We start from the raw sequence: 19,769 nt of genomic DNA, 5'->3' as shown, positions 1-19,769 counted from the left end.
ACAACATTGTAAAATATGAAGATTTTGTTGCGTTCATAACAGAAAATTTTGACTATAGAACCATTTAATTTGTTGTCTGCCTGCCTGCATGCCAGCCTGAATGTTTGCTTGTCTTGTCTACTTGCAACCACCATGAACTCGACGTCCATCCACTGTTCGCATCGCAAACAACCGCTACGGAAATTGAACGTAACTTTGTATATTCCTTTACTTTGCACAACTAAGCATCCAGTTAATCTCATTTTGAGAATTATTCTGCATCCTTGAATTAATATTTAGATGTTAGTTTTCACAATTTTCTTTTGTTTTCAAGCATAATTTCTCGCATTGATCGCTGTTGCAAGGGGCCAACAATTAATTACATCCTAACGTTACTTTGCCTTGAGGTTACCAATTTGAAGTTTTAGTGTTTTGTTTAGCTAAAGCAAGCAACGTGAAGCGCAACTGGAAAAACAGTTTCCTTACGTGGCATGCATTGCAATAAACAAATTGCTAACGCTTCATAATATTTGACCATGAATTATCTATTAACATCAACATTTATAATTATTTGAACCCATCGCTTCTTGAGCATCTTGCTGTTAGCGCTTTATCACGTTAAATATCTGTTTCGACTGCTCAAAATCCATGAATAGATAAGCAAATGAATGTCGTACAACATTTTCTCTGTGTGTATGTTTTTCGCGTCTTACTCCGCCTCTAACCTTATTCTCTGTCGCTCGACGAGCGCATTTGAATTTTTGCCGGAAAATATGTATATACGTGCGACGACGAGCTTAGTTATTAAACAAGAGAGATACGGTTGATATGGTGAGAAGCATCGAAGCGAACACTCGTCGGTTGGTTCGAACCCAGGCCGGATTTAATTTCGCCTTTGTCGTATGCATTTCACTAAGCCTTCCTTTTAAATAAATCTAAATAATTGGTCGTATTTTGGATATGCTGCTCAGATGTGCACTGCAGAACGTGTACGACAAAACTACACGACTGACTGATGACACGAATGAGAAGATTGAGAGAGAGTGAAACATCTCATCGAAAGACACTTGAACAAATGAAGTGTTGCGAACGATTAATGTTACCTTTCCAATTCCAAGTCATTGTGTCATGATGTAGTAGGGGTACTAAATTGAAATATTGCGTGATTCTGTGCTCCGAATGTTCTGTTGAGTGCTCCGTCGCTTCAAGTACATGGAAACTGCTTGAAAATGATAATTTAAAGGCTTCATCGGCAACGGCATGACTTCTGCTCAATGCAATACCGATGATATCTTTTCGTATCTTTTAATGGTAATTCCACTCAAGCAATTAATAACATCCTAATTAACTACGATTTTTTTTATGTCTTTTTACATCAATTTGGAGCTGTGCCTCCGCTTATTTCGACGGAATTTCATCTAGTTGAGATCTATTCATAAATATTGAATGAGATGTAACTCAATCAGATATGAGTTCGAACTTCTAAGGCACAATATCGTCCAAGCACCTAGCACCATGCACTTATGGCAAAATCTTATGTAATCGGCTTACGTATACCATAAACGCTCAACAAACACACAAAGCGAAATGAAACAGGCCTTTTAATTTGAACTATAGCAGTTTTAAGTTAGCAATTATGATAACATCATACACACGCACAGTGCACACACACACACACAAAGAGAAATGAAATCGTCTTCAAAATTGCTACTTTGTTTTTTCTTCGTTTCGATCGCAATTTCATAAGAGAGAATCCTTTTCGAAGAATCAAACAAAGTTTACGATAGAAAATTTAATTTTTCCATCTTTTTGCACCGCATTTTAGTGTCGCTGGTGATGTAAAGATGTAAAAAAAAGTGTATGTTTTTTTTTTAATGCAAGCTTAAGGCTTCGTGTTGCATGCATCGTTGAATCTGATGTTCGGATGAAAATTGAAGTCACGTCGCTGAGTTTCCATAATTCGAGGATCAAAAACAATGCAATGCACTGACTTTGTCAAATGCAATATAATTCCACTACGTACATAAATTTGAAAAAAGGGATAAAAAAAAAACTGAGGAAAGAGTGAATGTGCTCTTCTGCATGAAAGCACTGTGTTGCAGTTAAAGATTCGTGACCGGCTGCAAACTGATCAAGTTTTTGATGGAAAAGATGTTTAATACTCTTTTTTTCTCTCATCGTAATATGGATTAAAATTTTCTGCATTTTTTTTCCTCCGCTTTCTCGCACATTTATAACATCGGATAAAATGTGTTCATGAAAGTTTATGTTACTGCATTCATAAAGATAATCCGAGAAATTCACTATTGAAATCACACGAAAAAGTGCTTCTGAAGACATATAAAAAGAAGCTTCATCTCATAAGCACTCAACAGACAACATTGACAAGCTCTCTCATCTCTATTGTATGTGATATTTTTCAAATTCTTCTTTGCTGCTGCTGTTGTTGCTTGTTTCTCCGTGCTCATGTTCTGTCCTTTTTTTCTTGCCTGCCATTAATGCCGTGTCTTTCTTGTTTTCCTTCTTTAAACGCATTGTTGTCAATATGCACTTTGTATTTACAAAAACTGTATTAACAGCAAGTTGTTGACGAATAGAAAGAGAGAGAGAGAGAGAGAGACGGCTTACAATGAAAGTTCGCAATATGAAACCGACAAAAGGCCATCTTGAGCTCGGTGTACATGCATTTGTGCGCTACAACGGTAAATTTAACAACGAATGATGGATATGAGAGGTACTTACACTTCAATCGCCTTATTCCAATTTATTATGTATCCACTTAATGCAAACGATTCAATATTAATTACATGGATGTTACCCTTATCTGTTCCAACATAAAGCCATTTGGCAGCAACAGGCAAATAAAGGCATGTAATTCTGCAACAACAAAACGAATGAAAAAGAAAGAAAAAAGAAAATCAGAGTGGAAGAGAGACGAGCAAATATCAAAGAACTGATAATAATAAAGCAAAACATTTCTTTCACGTGCATCATTTTTCATTCTATTAACGAACGAGGAGAAATAACTGCCGCTAATCATGATTTTGGACGAGCATTTTTGCATATTTGCCTTATTTATCTTTTTTTTTTCTTCGCTTTCGTTTCTTTTCATCGCTCAAATATAAAAGCGGCAGATTTGTGTATTTTTCGTCGTTGTCGTTAATGCCGGATAAATAATTTATCTCGCAATGAAACGAGTTGAATGTAATCGGCTTACCTTTCTCTTTGAAATTTTAAACTTTGTACTACTTGTGGACTTTTTTGACGAAAATTCCAGAGATGCAGCATATCGTCGGCGGTTACCGTTATTAATGCACCTTCATTAACTAGAAACTGAATGTGGGTGACGGCACAGGCCGATTCACCTTCATGCCGTACATGACAATCCACGCCTGGCTTTCCCAATCTGTTTGTGCCGCCCGAAGTTTAACGTTCAAGTTTTTGTTTTGGTTGTTGTTTTGTTTGAAATGGGCAAAAGCGCGAAAATGAGGAAGTTGAACGACATTAATTGTTTTCATGTTCCGCATTTCAAAATGATGCGAATATTTTAATGTAAAAGGATTAAGGAAAATTCTTTTTCTATTGATGGAACTTTTTCGGAGAATGTTTATTAAATATTTGTGACAGGCAACTCAAAATATGTGTCCGCTTGGTGAATTGAAGAGGGTGAGTGGAAAAAAGTTAGTCATGGGTCGGTTCGTTTGGTTTATGTTTGAGTCAAAAGAATGTCGGTGTCGTCATTGGCGTCGTAAAACATAACAGTCAGTTTCAAGTGTACAACGGTCCTGTGATGTAAGGATGAACGGACCCGAAAGGGAGCAAGAGAGCGAGAGAAATTGTATCATGGTGTTGACTCTGGGTAAAATCACATTTTTCTTATTTATTTATGAAGCGAGAGCATCGTTAGAAAGGCTTCTTGTCTGCAACTCATAAAGTATGGATCAACAATAATTACTTCTTGTTGAAAAGTATCAACTACACTTCGAGCGGAAAATCTCATCGAAATACTACTATGTAACGAACAAACATTATTGATTTGATTCAAGCGATGACATGTTATGTTGGCCCTACACTGCCACTAGCATCGCAATGAAAATGGTTCATGTGTGTGTGTGACTTCGCTCGCTTGCTTCAACACGACACAACACAACACACTACAGTACAATGCAATATAGCACAATTCAGAACTGTCATTTAGACAACTTAGCTCATGGCTATGTCATGGCATCATCGACGGTTCAAATCAAATAGACGACCTTTTGTCGCTGTTTATTCTATGTGTGCTTCTTATGGAAAAACTTGGCTATAAACTTAAATTGTGCGCCGAAATCACATTCTTTCCGGCGTTCAAGCATATTTCATCGAACAATATACAGCATGTCTCAAAGCACACCAGTTTTTCATTATTTTTTTTCTTTTTCTTAAGGTGTTTCCTTCGAAATTTCTCCATTTTCAGCATTTCTAATAAAACGAAAAGAAAAAAACAGGAAAGAGAACTTGTTGGCATTTCATTTCTTACCCTCGGATCCATAAAAACTAGAATTGCTTATCGATTTTTTATTGTGATGAACATAAACTTAGATATGGAACAATGGGATCGTAATCAGAAATTCTCGCTCGTTCTTCATCCAATCTAACAACATACTTTCGTTGAACGCCAACTGTACTTTTACCCTCTTTTGCTCTTTCCTCCTCTTTCTCTCACTCTCTTTCTCTCTCTCTCTCTTTCTCTTTTTCGTTCGCACGAAAAGTAATCTTCAAAATCAATTGCTTTTCGATGTTGCTTGTTTATATTACAAACGCGCTTCGAATGGAGAACATGCTGTCGATGTTCCTCGTTTTTCCAACGAAAAGTTCATTTGAAAAGTTCCATTGCCACGACTGATTGATTTGTTTCACCTTTTTTTTTTCATTATTACTGCTCATCGTGTCCTTCTCTAAAGCAATTGATTCATCATCGGCCTATTTATAGTGGCAATAGGTCGTGGTTGACCTGTTGCCCCAGCTTAATTCAACAGATAAATCATCATCGTTATTTAGACTCCCACCAATCACGTTCAGCACCAGTCCTTGTTGGTCGACGGATTTATTTTCCACAGCGCTGTTTATCTTGCAACGCGCACAACTTTATTCCATTTCTCTCTCTCTCTCTCTCTCTCTCTCTCTCTCTCTCGTATAAACCGTCTTTCGATTTTCCATTCTGTTTGCATCTCTCTGTTCTCTTCGTTGAGTGTCGTTTCGATTTAATTTGGCTCGTTAGATCTGTGATTCTTTTTTTACGTTTTACTTTTACATGAATGCAAAATGAATATAGCTGACTAATTGATTTATGTGAAGTGGCTAGGGTCTGACTGGCTGGCTGACTGACTCGTCGACGTGCGACGGGATGCACGGTGTGACGACGTTATGGTGATTTGCGAGCGAGTACGACGCGTATGCACGTCAGCAATTTGACCATCAGTCATATTAGATTGTGCCAGTTTAACTCAAATAGATATATTATTGCTGCAAATGGATGGATTTATTAATTTTGTCTAAGTAGGACATAATCACCATCTCCATTCATTCGTATTTGGCCGGAATTTATGTGTATGTATTGGTATGTATGAGCTGTGTATGGTGTTGGGATGCGAGTGAAATATAAAATTCATTGCAGCTAATGTGTGGAATCAATTTGAGGTGGTAAATTATTATAGTTGCGTGAGCAATTTTTCTCAGTGCATCGATTTCACTAGACGCCAACGATTCATGTGAAAGGAGTGGAAATGGCAACAGATAACTATATATCTTCATTGAGTGAAATACATTTTATAGCATGAAATGGCACAACGGAGAAAAGAGAGAGAGAGAGAGAGGGAGCTGTTTGTTGAGCATATTGTTATTTCAAACGATAGCAACAGCCGAAAAAGTAACCTCCAAAAATATCAATATATTAAGTAAACGAGGCGCACGCACTGTATGAAAGAATGACGATGAATTGCTCAAAATGTTCGACGAATTGTAATAAATGGAATATGTTTATGCGTAGAAAAAAAAAATTGTTGTGAGCATGGAATGTCATAACTTTTAGTAACGAAAGACATATTCCCGCCCTCAGCGGAAAAAAACGACGGCATGCAAAATAGACGCGGTTAGCACAACAGCTAAACACTAGGCAGATAAAAAATGGTACCTTTGCAGTCAAATGATACTTTTTTCTGCACGCAGCAAAATATTGATAAATTTTGCAGTTTGTTTTTGTTGTTTTACTTTTTTCGCGAATGGCAACATTTCCGCTTATTTATTATCATTGTTTCTCTTTTTCTTTCCTCATCTTCTGTCGCACTTCTTTGTTTGTGTTCGTAATTCATCCCGTTCGCTTTGACATGTTGTTTGGTATTATTTTCGCGTTGATCGTACTCTGGCACAAAATGTGCGAGCGATTTTCGGTTTTTGGTGTGAGAATTGGTAAATGGGCCGTATAAATGCGTACACAACTTTTCAGCACAACGTACGTATCAAAATAACAATGACAATCAGAAAGTACATACGATGCTACGGCAAAGTCAACATCGATGCTGAAAAAGATGAAGATGGAGAGCGAGCGAGCGAGCGAGAGAGTGAACGGCAGAAAAATGAATTGAAAATTAGAACAATGGCTTGGTTAAGCCAAACGAGAACCAACAAGGAAATCATTGGAGCTGTAATAAGGTACGAGGAAAAGTTGAAGCGCATCGTTAACCGACAGATGAGTTTTGCCGCACCAAATTGCGAAAAAGTATGAGAATGTATTATTTAAAACTGTCACTTCTCTTTACCATTTTATAGTCACCCAGTCGCCCACACAAGCACACAGGGTGAGCGAGAGAAAGAGAGAGAGAGAGACAGGGAGAAGAAAAGGAACACACGAAAAGGATTTCTGCAAATGGATGGCATTAATTTAAGCGGGTAAAACATCATTGACAATGAAACACACGCGGTATCCATGTTGAGTATGCAACACCATTTCAGCGGTGAGACACACATAGAAGTGTGCTGCTGGTGTCTTAACTTTAAAACTAACGAAGTACTGACAAAAGGTAAAAGTTGTGTGCGCATCAGCGAGTGTAAAAAAATGACATGAATACATTTGAAAATGGTTAGAGCCAAAGCACGTGGTGAAACTCCAATGACAACCAACCTGAACTGAGCGCCGCATTCACATACCGAAAAAAAGGAAGATAAAATGAAAGGCAACCAATATGCATATATATGAAGATTGGAGAATCAGCACCGACGAAAACCAACCAAGAAAAATTACTTGGCGTCACTGATAAAAAGAAGAAGTTTCACAGCTTTCGTATGTCTGATGATGCTTTTTCATTTTCTCGACAACAGCATCTATACATTTCTTACTATACAACGTATATGGATGCTTAGCAACACATACACAGAAGAATGCACGGTCTTACACGGCTCAAACATTTGGATTTAATTTTTTTTCTTCTGCTTTCGGTTTCACGTTGTTTTCATGCGTTCAAAAGCTATACACAGCTCTGCGAGCAGATGTTAAAATAGAGGATTTTGTACGAGTGAATACCCTAGAAATGTGCTTTCTTTTCCTTTCTTCTCTCCATATGGCATATAAAGAAGCTGGAGAAAGCTGAATAAATCGAACAGACGGAATGATTTAAAGAACACGACGATATCAACAGAACGAAAAGTGATGAAAAAAGGTTTTTCTTTCTTGCCGCGATTTCTCATTTTCATTTTTTATTATTCATATTTTCGCCCGTCTCTCGTTCGTTCGTTTGTTCATTCGTTCGCTCACTCACTCACTCTCAATCTAACTGTTGTGTTGTTTGTTTGAAATCCATCTGTACTTTTATTAATGCTTTGCCGTGTTTTGTTGACAACGCCAACGGAGTGATCCTGTGTATATGCTTTTTTTTCAACTCGATATTCATGTGCTGGAATAGAAAGGAGTGTCAGTTGATATCAGTCTCTGTTTGAACATTTAAAAAGGAGCTTAAGCACTTGGCATTTGTCGCAACTAGATTTCCATTTCAAAAAAAAAAAAAACATGAGTCTTTTTATCAATACTGGAAATTGATGAGACTACTTTTTTGATGTACGATTTTGAAATAAAACCCCACTCTCGCCAGAAAAACAAAATAAGCACATTGCACACTCACATGCTTTGTCGCACAACAAACAATGGATACCGACAAACGTAAGCTGCTTCACTTCTCACCCGTGGATTTAATATATGCAAATATTAAGTATGAAATGATTTAGTGCCGTTTTTTATCGACTAAATTTCGTATTTTATGTTCGTCTGTGTCACATATTGACAACTTTCATCATCAGCACAAAAAACCAACCCCGAAAGAGAAGAAGACGAAAGGTAAACAAAAACGTTTTGTCATCGATGTTTGTTTTGTCATTTGATAGAAAAAAATAAAACACACTGAGTGGAAAACATACCTGAATAAAATTGCAAATGCTATATCGTTGAGTGATATTTCTTTATCATTTTTAATTTGGTTTATCTACTTTACTACATGTGACTTAACATCGGTGATATGATGTAAAAGAACCAAAAGTGCCACCGTGCCAGTAGCTTCAGATAGAGAAATATAATAAAACAAACGATTCGATTTCACAAACACAGAACTTTTGCAAAGGAATGAACGAACGAAAAAGGGAGAAAAAATTAACAAAACACCCTAACCTCGTGTAATATTGAGGTTTGTACCAGCATATGTTTCTAAAAATAGTTCGTTTATCGCATGGCATTTGGTATTTGTTATCGTTTTCAATGTCTCCGGAGATATTACGATGGCAAACTGAGGGGTCGATATCCATATTATTTTACTGTTTTCTTGTTCAATTTGACTCGATTCATTTCGCTGTATACGGTCGCTATAATAAATTTCGTTGCTGTTGTTGTTGTTGTTGTTGCTGAGGATTGGAATGGTTGCGGAGACACTTTTTTCCTTCTTCCAACTCTGAAATGTTATTGCGAAAAATACGGAAAAAATGTAGACGCAGCCATTTTATGGGGGAAAATGTTTACATCTTTTTACTTTTTCTCATACTTTTTCAACTTTGAATTTCAAACAATGGTTTTAAAATGAACTCCATTTCGAAACATTTCTCGGAAGAAGCAGGACTTTTGAGTGAACGAGATGGAACAGTAGCGGAAGACGATGGAAAGAGGCGGCAATTCTTTGAACAGATTTTTCTAAAGAGCAAAACTATGAAAGTTCACCAATCACAGTGCACAAAGCGGCTTAGTTCTGCTTTGCTGCTTTTTAGAATGTAATAACAACTCCCGGACACGAAAAAAATGGAACAATTTTGACTAAATATACTTTTATGTGCGCAAGGCACGCCGTATTCTTTTTACATTTCAGCAAAAATATTTATTTTATGGGAACGGGAAGTAATTTGCAATCCGAGCAATTTTTACAAATATGAATAAACCATTTGTATGTTGTGATGCTTTTAATTCACATTCGGATACTGTACAATAAATGAAGCGTCTTGCATTTGCATTTGTTCGTTTGCATTTCTTGCGTTCAATATTTCATGTGAAACATGAATTGACATTTAAGTACTTGTACTTGGTTCATTTTTTTTTTCTGCTCTCGCTCTTTTCGTCTCGAAAACTTGTTCCTGTTCGTTTTGTTTCGGTGTTGTTGTTGTATGCGCGCTGTGTCTCATTTTTCATCTGTATTCAGTTTTTTTCTTTGCTCTCCTCAGTTACACAACTATTTCCTCGCATTTCTGTTGTAATGTCCCTTGATGCTCGAAATTTATGTTTTATGACGGGCGATACGTTTGCACAAGAAGGATGCGAGAGAAATTGCGCGCGGCAGAAAATCATAACAAAATTGCATAGCGTGTCGAATGCTCAAGAAAACTCTGCGAAACAATATTTCATTGTGATTTTCCAACTCAAATAAATACTCGAAATTGTTAATGGCAATTGTTTTCTTTAGTTATATTCGCCATGTTTCTCATGTAAGCTGCACACGAACCGTGTATCTATCTCAAAGCGCACAGAATTTTCGTTGAATTTTTACAATTCAAAATAAAATTCAGCTGCATGCGCCCAATTATCGCCCCATAGTAGCACACAACATAGAGCCTGTGTGCTGCTTCTCTCCCTCCTCTCTCTCTCTCCACGTCAAAGTTGTTTATTGAATTCAAGAATTTTCTTTGCTCCGCGTTTTTGCCATTCTTTTCGTCTGCTTTCATCGTATTCAGACTTTATTTGAAACGTTTGCAGTCGCCATGCGAAATAAATTTCCGGGCGAACATCGACAACAACTATGACAGCAGCAGTAGCAACAGCAAGATAAGTGAAATTGTACACATGCCCGAAATAAAAGAGTGCATCCCGTTTTCTCGCTTATAGTCGCCGCCTCCAACGCGCGATTTTGTCATCGTCACATTTTTTGCTCGTGTTTTTAGAATGTTATTTCGAGAATTACTTTATTTCAATAATTTCCATCACAGAGCGAAATATGCATAATCTGTGCGAATTTGAGCTGAGAAAAAGTGCACCACACCACCTTCACTCCCACTAATCAAATTTGATGGAATACTTTAGGAGCCCCAAACTCGACGTGACAAACATTTTTTCTCCGTTAGTATTTTTTTGACAGTTTATTTTCTTCTATGTAATCGATACGCTTTGAGCATATTGTTGTTAATTTTTGCGTTCATATTTCCATTTTGAGTGCGAGCAGACATGATACAAAAGCGGTTTTTTTTAGCTTAATTTTTCTTGAACACGGTAAAAAAAAAGATCGTTGTCGTCGCCGCTATCAAAAGGATAAAAAGGCGACCATTTCAGTATCACATTTTTCTTAAACTGTTTGCCGCAAAAAAGGGGTTTCCGCGCGGTGAAATGATTTTGTCGACAAAGTCGGTATGCTTCTTATTTTTTTCAACGAACCATCCTTTGCTGTCATTTGCCAAGTTCACACAAAATTCCAATTCTTTTGTTTAAATATGTGACTGGCTTTGATGTTCATTTTCTTGCAAATTTTCTTTTTGAAAATTCATTTGGTCGCTCGTTTCTTTTACTCTTCAAGCAGAATCCTCACATAACATTTTATTTTAGCATTTTCTAATGGGTTTTCTGCCATCGCTTCTCTTCTGCCCTCCTCTTGTTCGTGTTGTTCTCGTATTTTTCTTCTTCTTTCGCATTTTGTTTTATTTGTTGACTGGTTTGCAGTTTTCTCAGATAACGCACGCACGTATTCCGTATAATGGGACAGGTAATAAACTTGAATTTCATCAAAAGCCCCACAACAAGAATACAAACGGAAAATAAGAAATCTCCTCCGAAAACTGTCTAGTGAAAAATATTTTAATTAAAAAATTCTTTTCATTTTACAACAAGCTTTTATGCAGCGGTCATTACATGACGTACATCTTATTCTTTTTCTCTCCATCGTTGTTTATTTGAATGAAATAAAATCCTCTTTCATTACTGTACCGTCGTCACGATAATATGCAGAAAATTTAAGTGCAGAATACACATGGAAAAACGAACGAATGATATTTATAATTTGTGTGTACGTATTTTTTTCCCTTGTAATATGTTGTTAGCTAAAAGCTTCTTTCCGTCGTCCAATCCGCAATATAGAACGTAATGCTGTGAAGATAACTGGCGACGCCATGAATTGTAACGATAAGTAATAAGAATTTTTCTTTTTTCGTGTGCTATACACAATCCAGAATTTAATTTGAGAAAAAAAAATAATTCCTTTATTTCACAAAGATTGCAAAAAAAAAGAGATGAAAAACATACGAAACTACTTCCGATGCATAAAAGAATGGATTATATTAAAATTTACGCTTCGTATCAATGTGTTGAGATTGCACTTTTTATCACAGAAGAAGATTATTTGGATACCGAGCTCAAGTTTTGCTCTTCTATTCGTGAAACAACGAATTTTCTTCACCGCACTTTTTCTGAGAAGTCGAAAATTCAAAATTCTCTTCAAAATAGTAGCCATCGACTTTTTTCGCTAATGAAATTCCGACGAGAGTTCAACCCTCGAGCTGAAGATAAGCCACCAGGATTTATGGCTATTCGAAGCACTTTTCGATTGTACAATGGCGTTACAACTCATCGCAAAAGTGCTATTCAAATTCGCGTTGAATTGTAAATACACTCAGAATCATCAACAAGCTGGTAAAGACACTACAACCGTAAAGCCATTCTGTAAAGTGTAAAGTGTAAAGCATTCTCGAGCCCACACAATCTTGTGGAAACATTTCGAGTTGTTCCGAGCAAACAGACATACTTTTGCGCTATTTGTTTAAAAACCATCGACTTTGGAAGAATTTCAATTTAAGTACACATTTTTGAAATGTTTCGCAATGCAAACGATTACAGAAATTGCAATCGAAACAAGTTTGATTTAGGCTTTATTTTTGAAATGCAAAAATCGCAACTATTCAATGCTAAACAAAAATCACACGACAAACTCTATTGACTAGATCGAGAGGAGAGTAAGTTCATCTGACTTTGTTACGAAAGAGGAGAGTAAGTTTCTTTCGACTCAAAAATGGTTAAAGGCGAGTATGTTCATTTTTGGCGGTTTTCCACGGTTTCCGTGGAACTGATAAGAGATAACAACTTGGATAACATTGCTGAAGTCAGTTATCTCTTATCTCTTATCAGTTCCGCGAAAAGCGCGAAAAATGATAAGAAAAAAAAAGTTCTATATAAAATTTGCTTTTTTATGTGCGCGATTTGCGCGCAACTGATAAGAGATAAGAGATAAGAGATAGATGTCTTCAGCAATGTTATAGACACCATGTTGTTATCCTTTATCAGTTCCGCGGAAACCGTGAAAAACCGCGGAGGCTAGACGGGTTGCCAACATACTCCCTTTTAACGCAGATAGAATCAACAGAAATCATACTCTCCTCTTTCAAAATATATTCGAATTTTTTCACATATTCTCCTCTCGATCTAGTCAATAGAACTGCCTTATCGATGTTCATTTTTTTTGCATTTATGTTTTTTTTTTCAACTTTAGACATCGAAACACCAATAAACGATTAGGAACTTTTTATGACTGTGTCCCAAAACACATTGAGCTCATATAAAAATCATTGTGAATGTGTGATTCCAAGGTGAAGAAATTTCCAACCGCTCGTCAAATTCAATAAACACACATGGCAAAAGTTTTGTGAGACGGGTCGTATCAACACAAATGGCGCAATTAATTGCCCTCGGAAGTCGTACGCTTTAACGCAACAGGATTAAATCTACTCTTTGTATGCTAAATGATTCTTCAAAATCCACTAAAGCCCGTGCCGAAAATACTCGAACGATCTCGAGCGTTTATTCATAATGTTTAGCAAGTCGTTTGAGAGGCTAGAGCCAAATTCGCAGCAAAAACAATGACAAAAAAGGATTTGCAGAAAATGTCGAGCAAATTCGTTTCAATCGTTTGTGCTAACATCCATTTACCAGATATTGTGTTCCATTGTGCAAAAAAGACTTTTTGCCAAACGATAATCATCAAAGTTAATTCTCGTATTTAATGAACATGAAATTCGGCTGAAATGGTTTGTTTGTTAGTTCGTTGGAAATTCTCTGAAAATGCCATTGCCTCCCTCTGCAAAAATGTGTACAATAAATTGAGGCGTAATGTAGAAATAGTCAAACAGTGACGAACAAAGCATGTAGTACAAATACTCGCTCGGAAAATTAATTAAATTTTCAGTTTCAAAAGAAAAGGTTGCCATGCATCTCTATGGGGAGGTTCATAATAACTGTGGCTTGTGAAATAATGTTCCTTTGTGCAACGATGTAATCATAGATTAATAAATAGTTACATTCTGAAATTTACGCTCGAAATTGAAATAGTCTCTGTGTGTCGCTTCGCATAGAAATGGCATTCGTCAATCGATATATTACAGATTGGATTCAATTTAAATGACAGAACATAGCACCGGCAAACACGCACATGTACATTTCCACACACAATTTCGCTGAAAACATCTCAGTTTCCATCAAAATGGAATTTCCAATCAGAAATTTAATGGGTTCTGGCCGAGTATCTGTAATGCATGCAAATCAAATGTTTTCTTTTGGTTTATTCAAACACATCGGAAGCACTGGCATCGACATAGTCAAATGTTTGTTCAACATTTCGGAACATACAATTGCTGGATATGTGTGCAGTGAAGCCGATGGTGTGTAAAGGTTTTTCGAGGGGCAACGAGGCTTCTATCGTTCGTAAATGTATCATTAGTTTTGTTTACGCATTCGTTTACATACAGTTTAACACATTTTTTCTCTCGATATTTTGTGAGTGTCTTTGGGTGGATACCATGATATGTAAATAGTTTGATTCAACCAAAAACATTATCCCCATTTCTAGTGGTATATACCATGTTAAATATCGAAATTACACTGAAAAGACTAACAAATTCAACATTATTATTATGCCTATCGTTTAACTTTGGGTTTGGTAGCATTTACCAAACAAACAGCGCACATTTCCTTTATATTTTATCTGGACATGAGCCTTGTGACTCATTCAGTTTGATGTTTGACGTTTACAAATATAAATATATATGCGTCAATGGATCGCAATCATAGAGAGTGAGACAGAGGGAGCAGTTCATTATCATCACCACGGGTCGAGTCAATCGCAATCGCAAAAAATGGGCATATTTGTAATGAATTTATTTGTGTGTCGTCGATATGTGAATATTTGTTCAGAATATGTGTAAATTTTTGCACTGCAAGCCCCTCTGTTGATTGATCTCATATGACCGCAGGTCATTGTGCAATATTAAATTTGCTTTTGCTAGCAATTGATACGCAACGATGGATTAATTCGGATCTCTTTTCGTTCAATGTAGCCCAACACATCGATTATCATTGTATGCTGAAATGCTCTGGTGGCTTTTCACCATGAAATGCATAATTGTCATTTCAGATGCTTTCATTTGCAAGCAATGCATGCAAATGACATGTTGTTCCGAGGTTTTCTGTTGAAAAAAATAAAAAATATAAAACGCAAAATCTCTAATATTAAAACATTGGATGAAATCAGATCAAAGATAAACCGACCGAATGGGAATGTTGACATTCGCAAAATTCCTTGGACATTTTGCCATGGTAACATAGTTTTATCGGTTCTTCACATCTCGTACTTGGTATTTGTATATATGCGCGTTGCTAAACAACACTCGAGTCAAAAAAGGGTTTCTGTTGTACTTTTGCATTCCGAAAAGTTTAAACTTTTTTTTTGTTCTTCTGCAGCCAAAGCGACACAGAAACACAGACAAGGGAATCTCTATGTTAGCCTCGAGCGACTAAATTAATAGCAATATGTGGTTGCTCGTATCAAGCAAATGCATGTGTGTAATCAAGAATCTTATACGAGACAATGAGAGGATTCTTCTTTTTGCTGCTGCTTGTATCAATTGGAAAAAGTTGTTAGATACGAATAAAGATATGCGTTGTGCTTAAACTTGCAATCTCGGCTTGTGTGCAATGCATAACCATTCACTCACAAACACACACACACATACATATGTGATACGCTACAAAGTGTGTATGTGTGCACAAGATCTCTCAACTATATCGAAATCTAATTCGGTTGCGTTTATGGAAATGATATTTGCAAGTAGAGAGGAGAGACCGTGCCTCGACTGACATAAATGAATCGTGCCGCATTCAAATGTTATCATTTTACGCAAAGCAATACCCATTTCCTTCATTATCACACCATGATCAATTGCAAAATCCCTTTAAAATTCCACCTTTCATGTCATTTCTCCGGTGCATTTGGGATTCATTCGGCAAAATAATATGATTTGTATTTGCAACGAAACTGCATGCTCGTGCATATTTTCGTTTACTTTGCAGCGCAAATGATTACACGCTCTCGCTCACTACCGTTCTTGCCTGGCTGCTTTTTTTCCTGTTTTGCTTTCCTTTCACTTCAACTGCATTCTCGCATTCTCAATGTGTGTTCAATTATACCCGATGTGTTTCTCTGTTTCAATTTGAACAACCATATCACGTGCAGCGATTCTTTGAATTTGTAAACATTTTCGATGATTCTCATGTACGTCAGAGCACGGACGGAGAATCAGGAAAAGACCAAAGATATGAATTAGATGAATTCGAGTACAATTCGCATGAATGCCGCTCAATTCTGTTCCACACATGTAATGTGTGTGTGTGATTGTGACGACGGTGAACAACTTTACGTTGGCTCACATTTACACACACACACACACACGTATTGTCTACATTGTTCGTTTGAACAGTTGGCCTGCATTCCGATAGAGCTCGGCGAGAAAACGTACAATGGCAACATGAGTGAGGTGCATTCAGTGCGAACGCTTCTTGTGAAATCGTGATTCCAGCATAGTTTCGGAGCAAAAATGTGTGTGTGCACGCTCACCACCAAGATCAAAGTGATTTTTATCGAACAAACAAGTCTGCTTCTCTACATAAATCTAGTGTAAATGATCCACTGATCCAGCCGAAAATCCACCGGTACCATAGTTTTTCAAACTATTTTCTAAAATCGTGGAGCAAAAGTGTGGAAATGGGAGAGGAAAAGAGAAAGCGAGAGCTGTAATTGTTAGTCATCGACGGGTGGTTTGCTGGGTGTCTGTGGTTAAAGCGTCTTTTCTGTGAATTATGTCTTTTTTTGCAAGTGTCGATTTTTAAATTGAACACGACATAGGCGGCTGTTTCATGAGTCGAAGTGCATAACTTTGTTTGCACTATTTAATGCTACACCCAACGTTCCCATTATTACTTGTGTGTGCAATCGTTCACCAACTTTTTTTCACCCACTCTCTCTCCCTTCCTTCATTTGCCATCGCTTTTTTTCCGTAGCCACTTTTTTCTCGCATGTTTATTTTATCTTTTGAGAATTACACGGTAGAGAGTACATTTGGCAGCGTTTACGAAAATGAATATGCACAGGCACACAGCAACTGTGCAATGACGGTACAGAACTACCCGACAAAAAACACAACAAAAGTAATATATACGTGTGTCGCATTTTTTGTACCTTCGGTGGTTCGCTTTAATGGACTCGGTCTCTCGTTCATTCGGTGTCCACACTCTCATTTGGTATTGTGTGCTGTGTTTGGTGCATGAGTATTGTTTTACATCCTGCATATTTCCATATATATTGTTACGTTAAAATGGTAATTTCGTTTCTGTTTCGATTTTCAGTTTTATCCAAAAAGAAAAGATAAAAACATCGAAGTTGAGGCTATGACAGAAAAACCCAGTATTGCATTTAGCTTTTGTTAAAGTTCTTGCACATGAAATCCGTGCAAATCCATTGATAAATCCACTTTTAAAAAGTGTGTGTTTGAGTGCGCGCTGTATGTGTATATGAAATTCAAAATCGCCGGACCATATATGCAACACTGAACACCAGCAGGGAAAAAAAAACCAGATAATGAGAGTTTTCGACTCACATCTCTCAAAATCGCTCTAGCAACATCCTAGTTTCTGCATCAATCGTTCCAACGAAATATTTATGTGTTGTTTTTTTAAGCTCACACTCACCCGCACACACTCACCCGCTTTTTATCCACTCTCACGCTACGTCGATAACAATACGAAGTTCAGTCAGTTTTTCGAGTGTTACAAGATACGAGAGTTGCTCATTTTTGTCAAAAACTCTATCAGTAAAAATGGTTGATTAAGAGGATGTATGCAGAGAGTTAGTTGGAAAAAAATGAATACAATAATAATGCTACCCAAACGAAATGCACACTTGTACAGTCTGCAACTGACTGCAACATTGCTATCCTTAAGCTGTTTTAATATTTTATCGACTTATATCTGAAAACGCATAAAATTCTGATTATTTCGAACGCTTATAGAGAGAAATAAAGTGAAACAGAGCGAAAAAATGAAAATAGTCAATATATAGATAGAAGCGCTTCTTATTCGAATATCCATGCACTGCACATAGCATCTTAGTACATATGACGAATTTGAAATGTCGTTGTCATCGTAGTTGTTGTTGTCGTTGTCGTCATCGTACGTACGAGTTATGTCAGTATTTTCATTTCACCAAATAGTCAATATTAGTTAGTCATCTTCATTAATACGTAATGTAATGATATGGCGTCTGTGTGCAATTTTCAAAAATGGCAAAATGAAATGTTCGTCCATAAAATCATGAATAAATTCTAGATGAAAAAGGATACACTCGGAGTGATCCAGATTTGTCGCCTATAGCTAAGAGTTTTTGAACTGGGTCATATCCTAGTGCGGTTGGTGAATGCGGAAAACCATGACGAAAAGTCTGCAAAAAAAGGAAGAGAAAAAAAGGGAGAAAATGAAATTATTTAACATTTCGCAAACTATTAAAATGAAAACAATTCTATTTATAGAACAATTTATTCGTAAATTTACATTGTGACGTCTGACGATAAAAGGGGGAATTTATTGTAATTAACCAAACGCGCTATTTCATGTGATATGGAGCGTGTGCGTGTGCGTTTGCGTTTGCGGGCGAGTTTCTGAAGCATTCGGTTGTGTACATGGGACGAACGAAAAAGTCACCAAAGCTTCGATGGAATGTGACGTAAACATTATTGTTTGTAAATCGTGTTCATTCCCATTCAATCAACTTATGCATGGCAACCGATCCCTTTCACATATTCCATTTGCAATTTTATGTATATCCGTTCAAAGTGAGTGTACAAGTGCACATGTAATTTAATCAAACAACTGAAATTCCATATTTCAGGCGAATGACACACGTACGAGAAAAAAAATTGCATAAAAATATTACTGAAAAAATATGAGGGACAAAAATCCAATATACACAGAGATCTAGATAGATGTTTGCAATTTTGTATGGTTTTGGTTGTCATGTAATTAAAATTGGAATTTAATAAAACAAATAATGACGGTTCATTTTTTTCGATAGCCAATAAACCAGGCAAAGAGTTCTCTTCAGTAAAAAAAAAAATTGCAACAAACAAACGAACGAATCGGCTTGGTTTGACTTCAATTTTGATTTCTCAATTTATCGAAATCGACCAATCCCAAAATGAAACGTACTTTGACGCTGTATGTACTTCAACATGTATATTCGTCGAATCGGAATATAAAGTCGTTTTTTGACACATGAAACGACAACCGTTTTCCATGAAATTCCAATGCAAATGTCGATACATATAATGTGCTCATATTCGCATTTTCGACGTGTATCAAATTCGGTAAGAGTTGCCCCTCTCAGCGCCGCTCCATTCGTCTCCTCTGTATGACGCTTCAATTGCGATGTCTCGCAGATATTCTGTATCCAAATGTACGTATAGCACACATTTGCCAAATACCTCGAACGCAAAAATATTCGAACGTTTCATCGCAATTTTGCTGAATAAAAGGCCATGGCACCATGGCAGCAGCAAAAAAAAGAGTATCAGAAACCGTTCTCAAACAGAAAATTATTTGATAAATATATATATATGCAATAATTTGGCGTTCGTTGTTGTGAGAGGAGTCATGCTGAATGGTTGTTGGGTGCATACCGAATATTGCGAATGAACGCAACATGAACGATATGATGGGAGTCGAGCGCACACACACAAGTCAGCAGAAACTCTACCGTATTCGGTTGTTGGTTGCGTGCAAACACATAGTCGGAATACTTTTGCAAAGCATCATAATGTATGCAACATGAATCGAACCAAAAAAAAACAACCAATAAGTCGTAGTGCATGTAGCCATTTTCTGGCATCAAGATCGATAAGAAATTTTTCAATTTTGCCATCCTGATTCGGTT

At 36.8% G+C, this 19,769-nt stretch overlaps 1 protein-coding gene across 38 annotated transcripts in view; it reads right to left on the bottom strand.

Moving 5' to 3' along the window:
• LOC129569275 (syntaxin-binding protein 5) overlaps nt 1-19,769 on the bottom strand; it is a 114,678-nt gene that overhangs the window by 55,446 nt on the left and 39,463 nt on the right. For all 38 annotated transcript variants that reach the window (XM_055447981.1, XM_055447970.1, XM_055447973.1 and 35 more), the window contains 3 exons: nt 18,184-18,281; nt 3,197-3,385; nt 2,722-2,856 (listed from right to left, as the gene is read on the bottom strand). In XM_055447981.1, coding sequence (XP_055303956.1) covers nt 2,722-2,856; nt 3,197-3,385; nt 18,184-18,281 — 422 coding nt within the window. The remainder of the gene's footprint in view (nt 1-2,721; nt 2,857-3,196; nt 3,386-18,183; nt 18,282-19,769) is intronic.

This window comes from Sitodiplosis mosellana, unplaced genomic scaffold (assembly GCF_009176505.1).
Source record: "Sitodiplosis mosellana isolate CC-2019 unplaced genomic scaffold, AAFC_SMos_1.0 Smas_scaffold_30, whole genome shotgun sequence".
In the NCBI taxonomy this organism is placed as follows: Eukaryota; Metazoa; Arthropoda; class Insecta; order Diptera; family Cecidomyiidae; genus Sitodiplosis; species Sitodiplosis mosellana.
The sequence above is the reverse complement of the archived record's forward strand: the minus strand, read 5'-3'. Positions and strand labels throughout refer to the sequence as shown.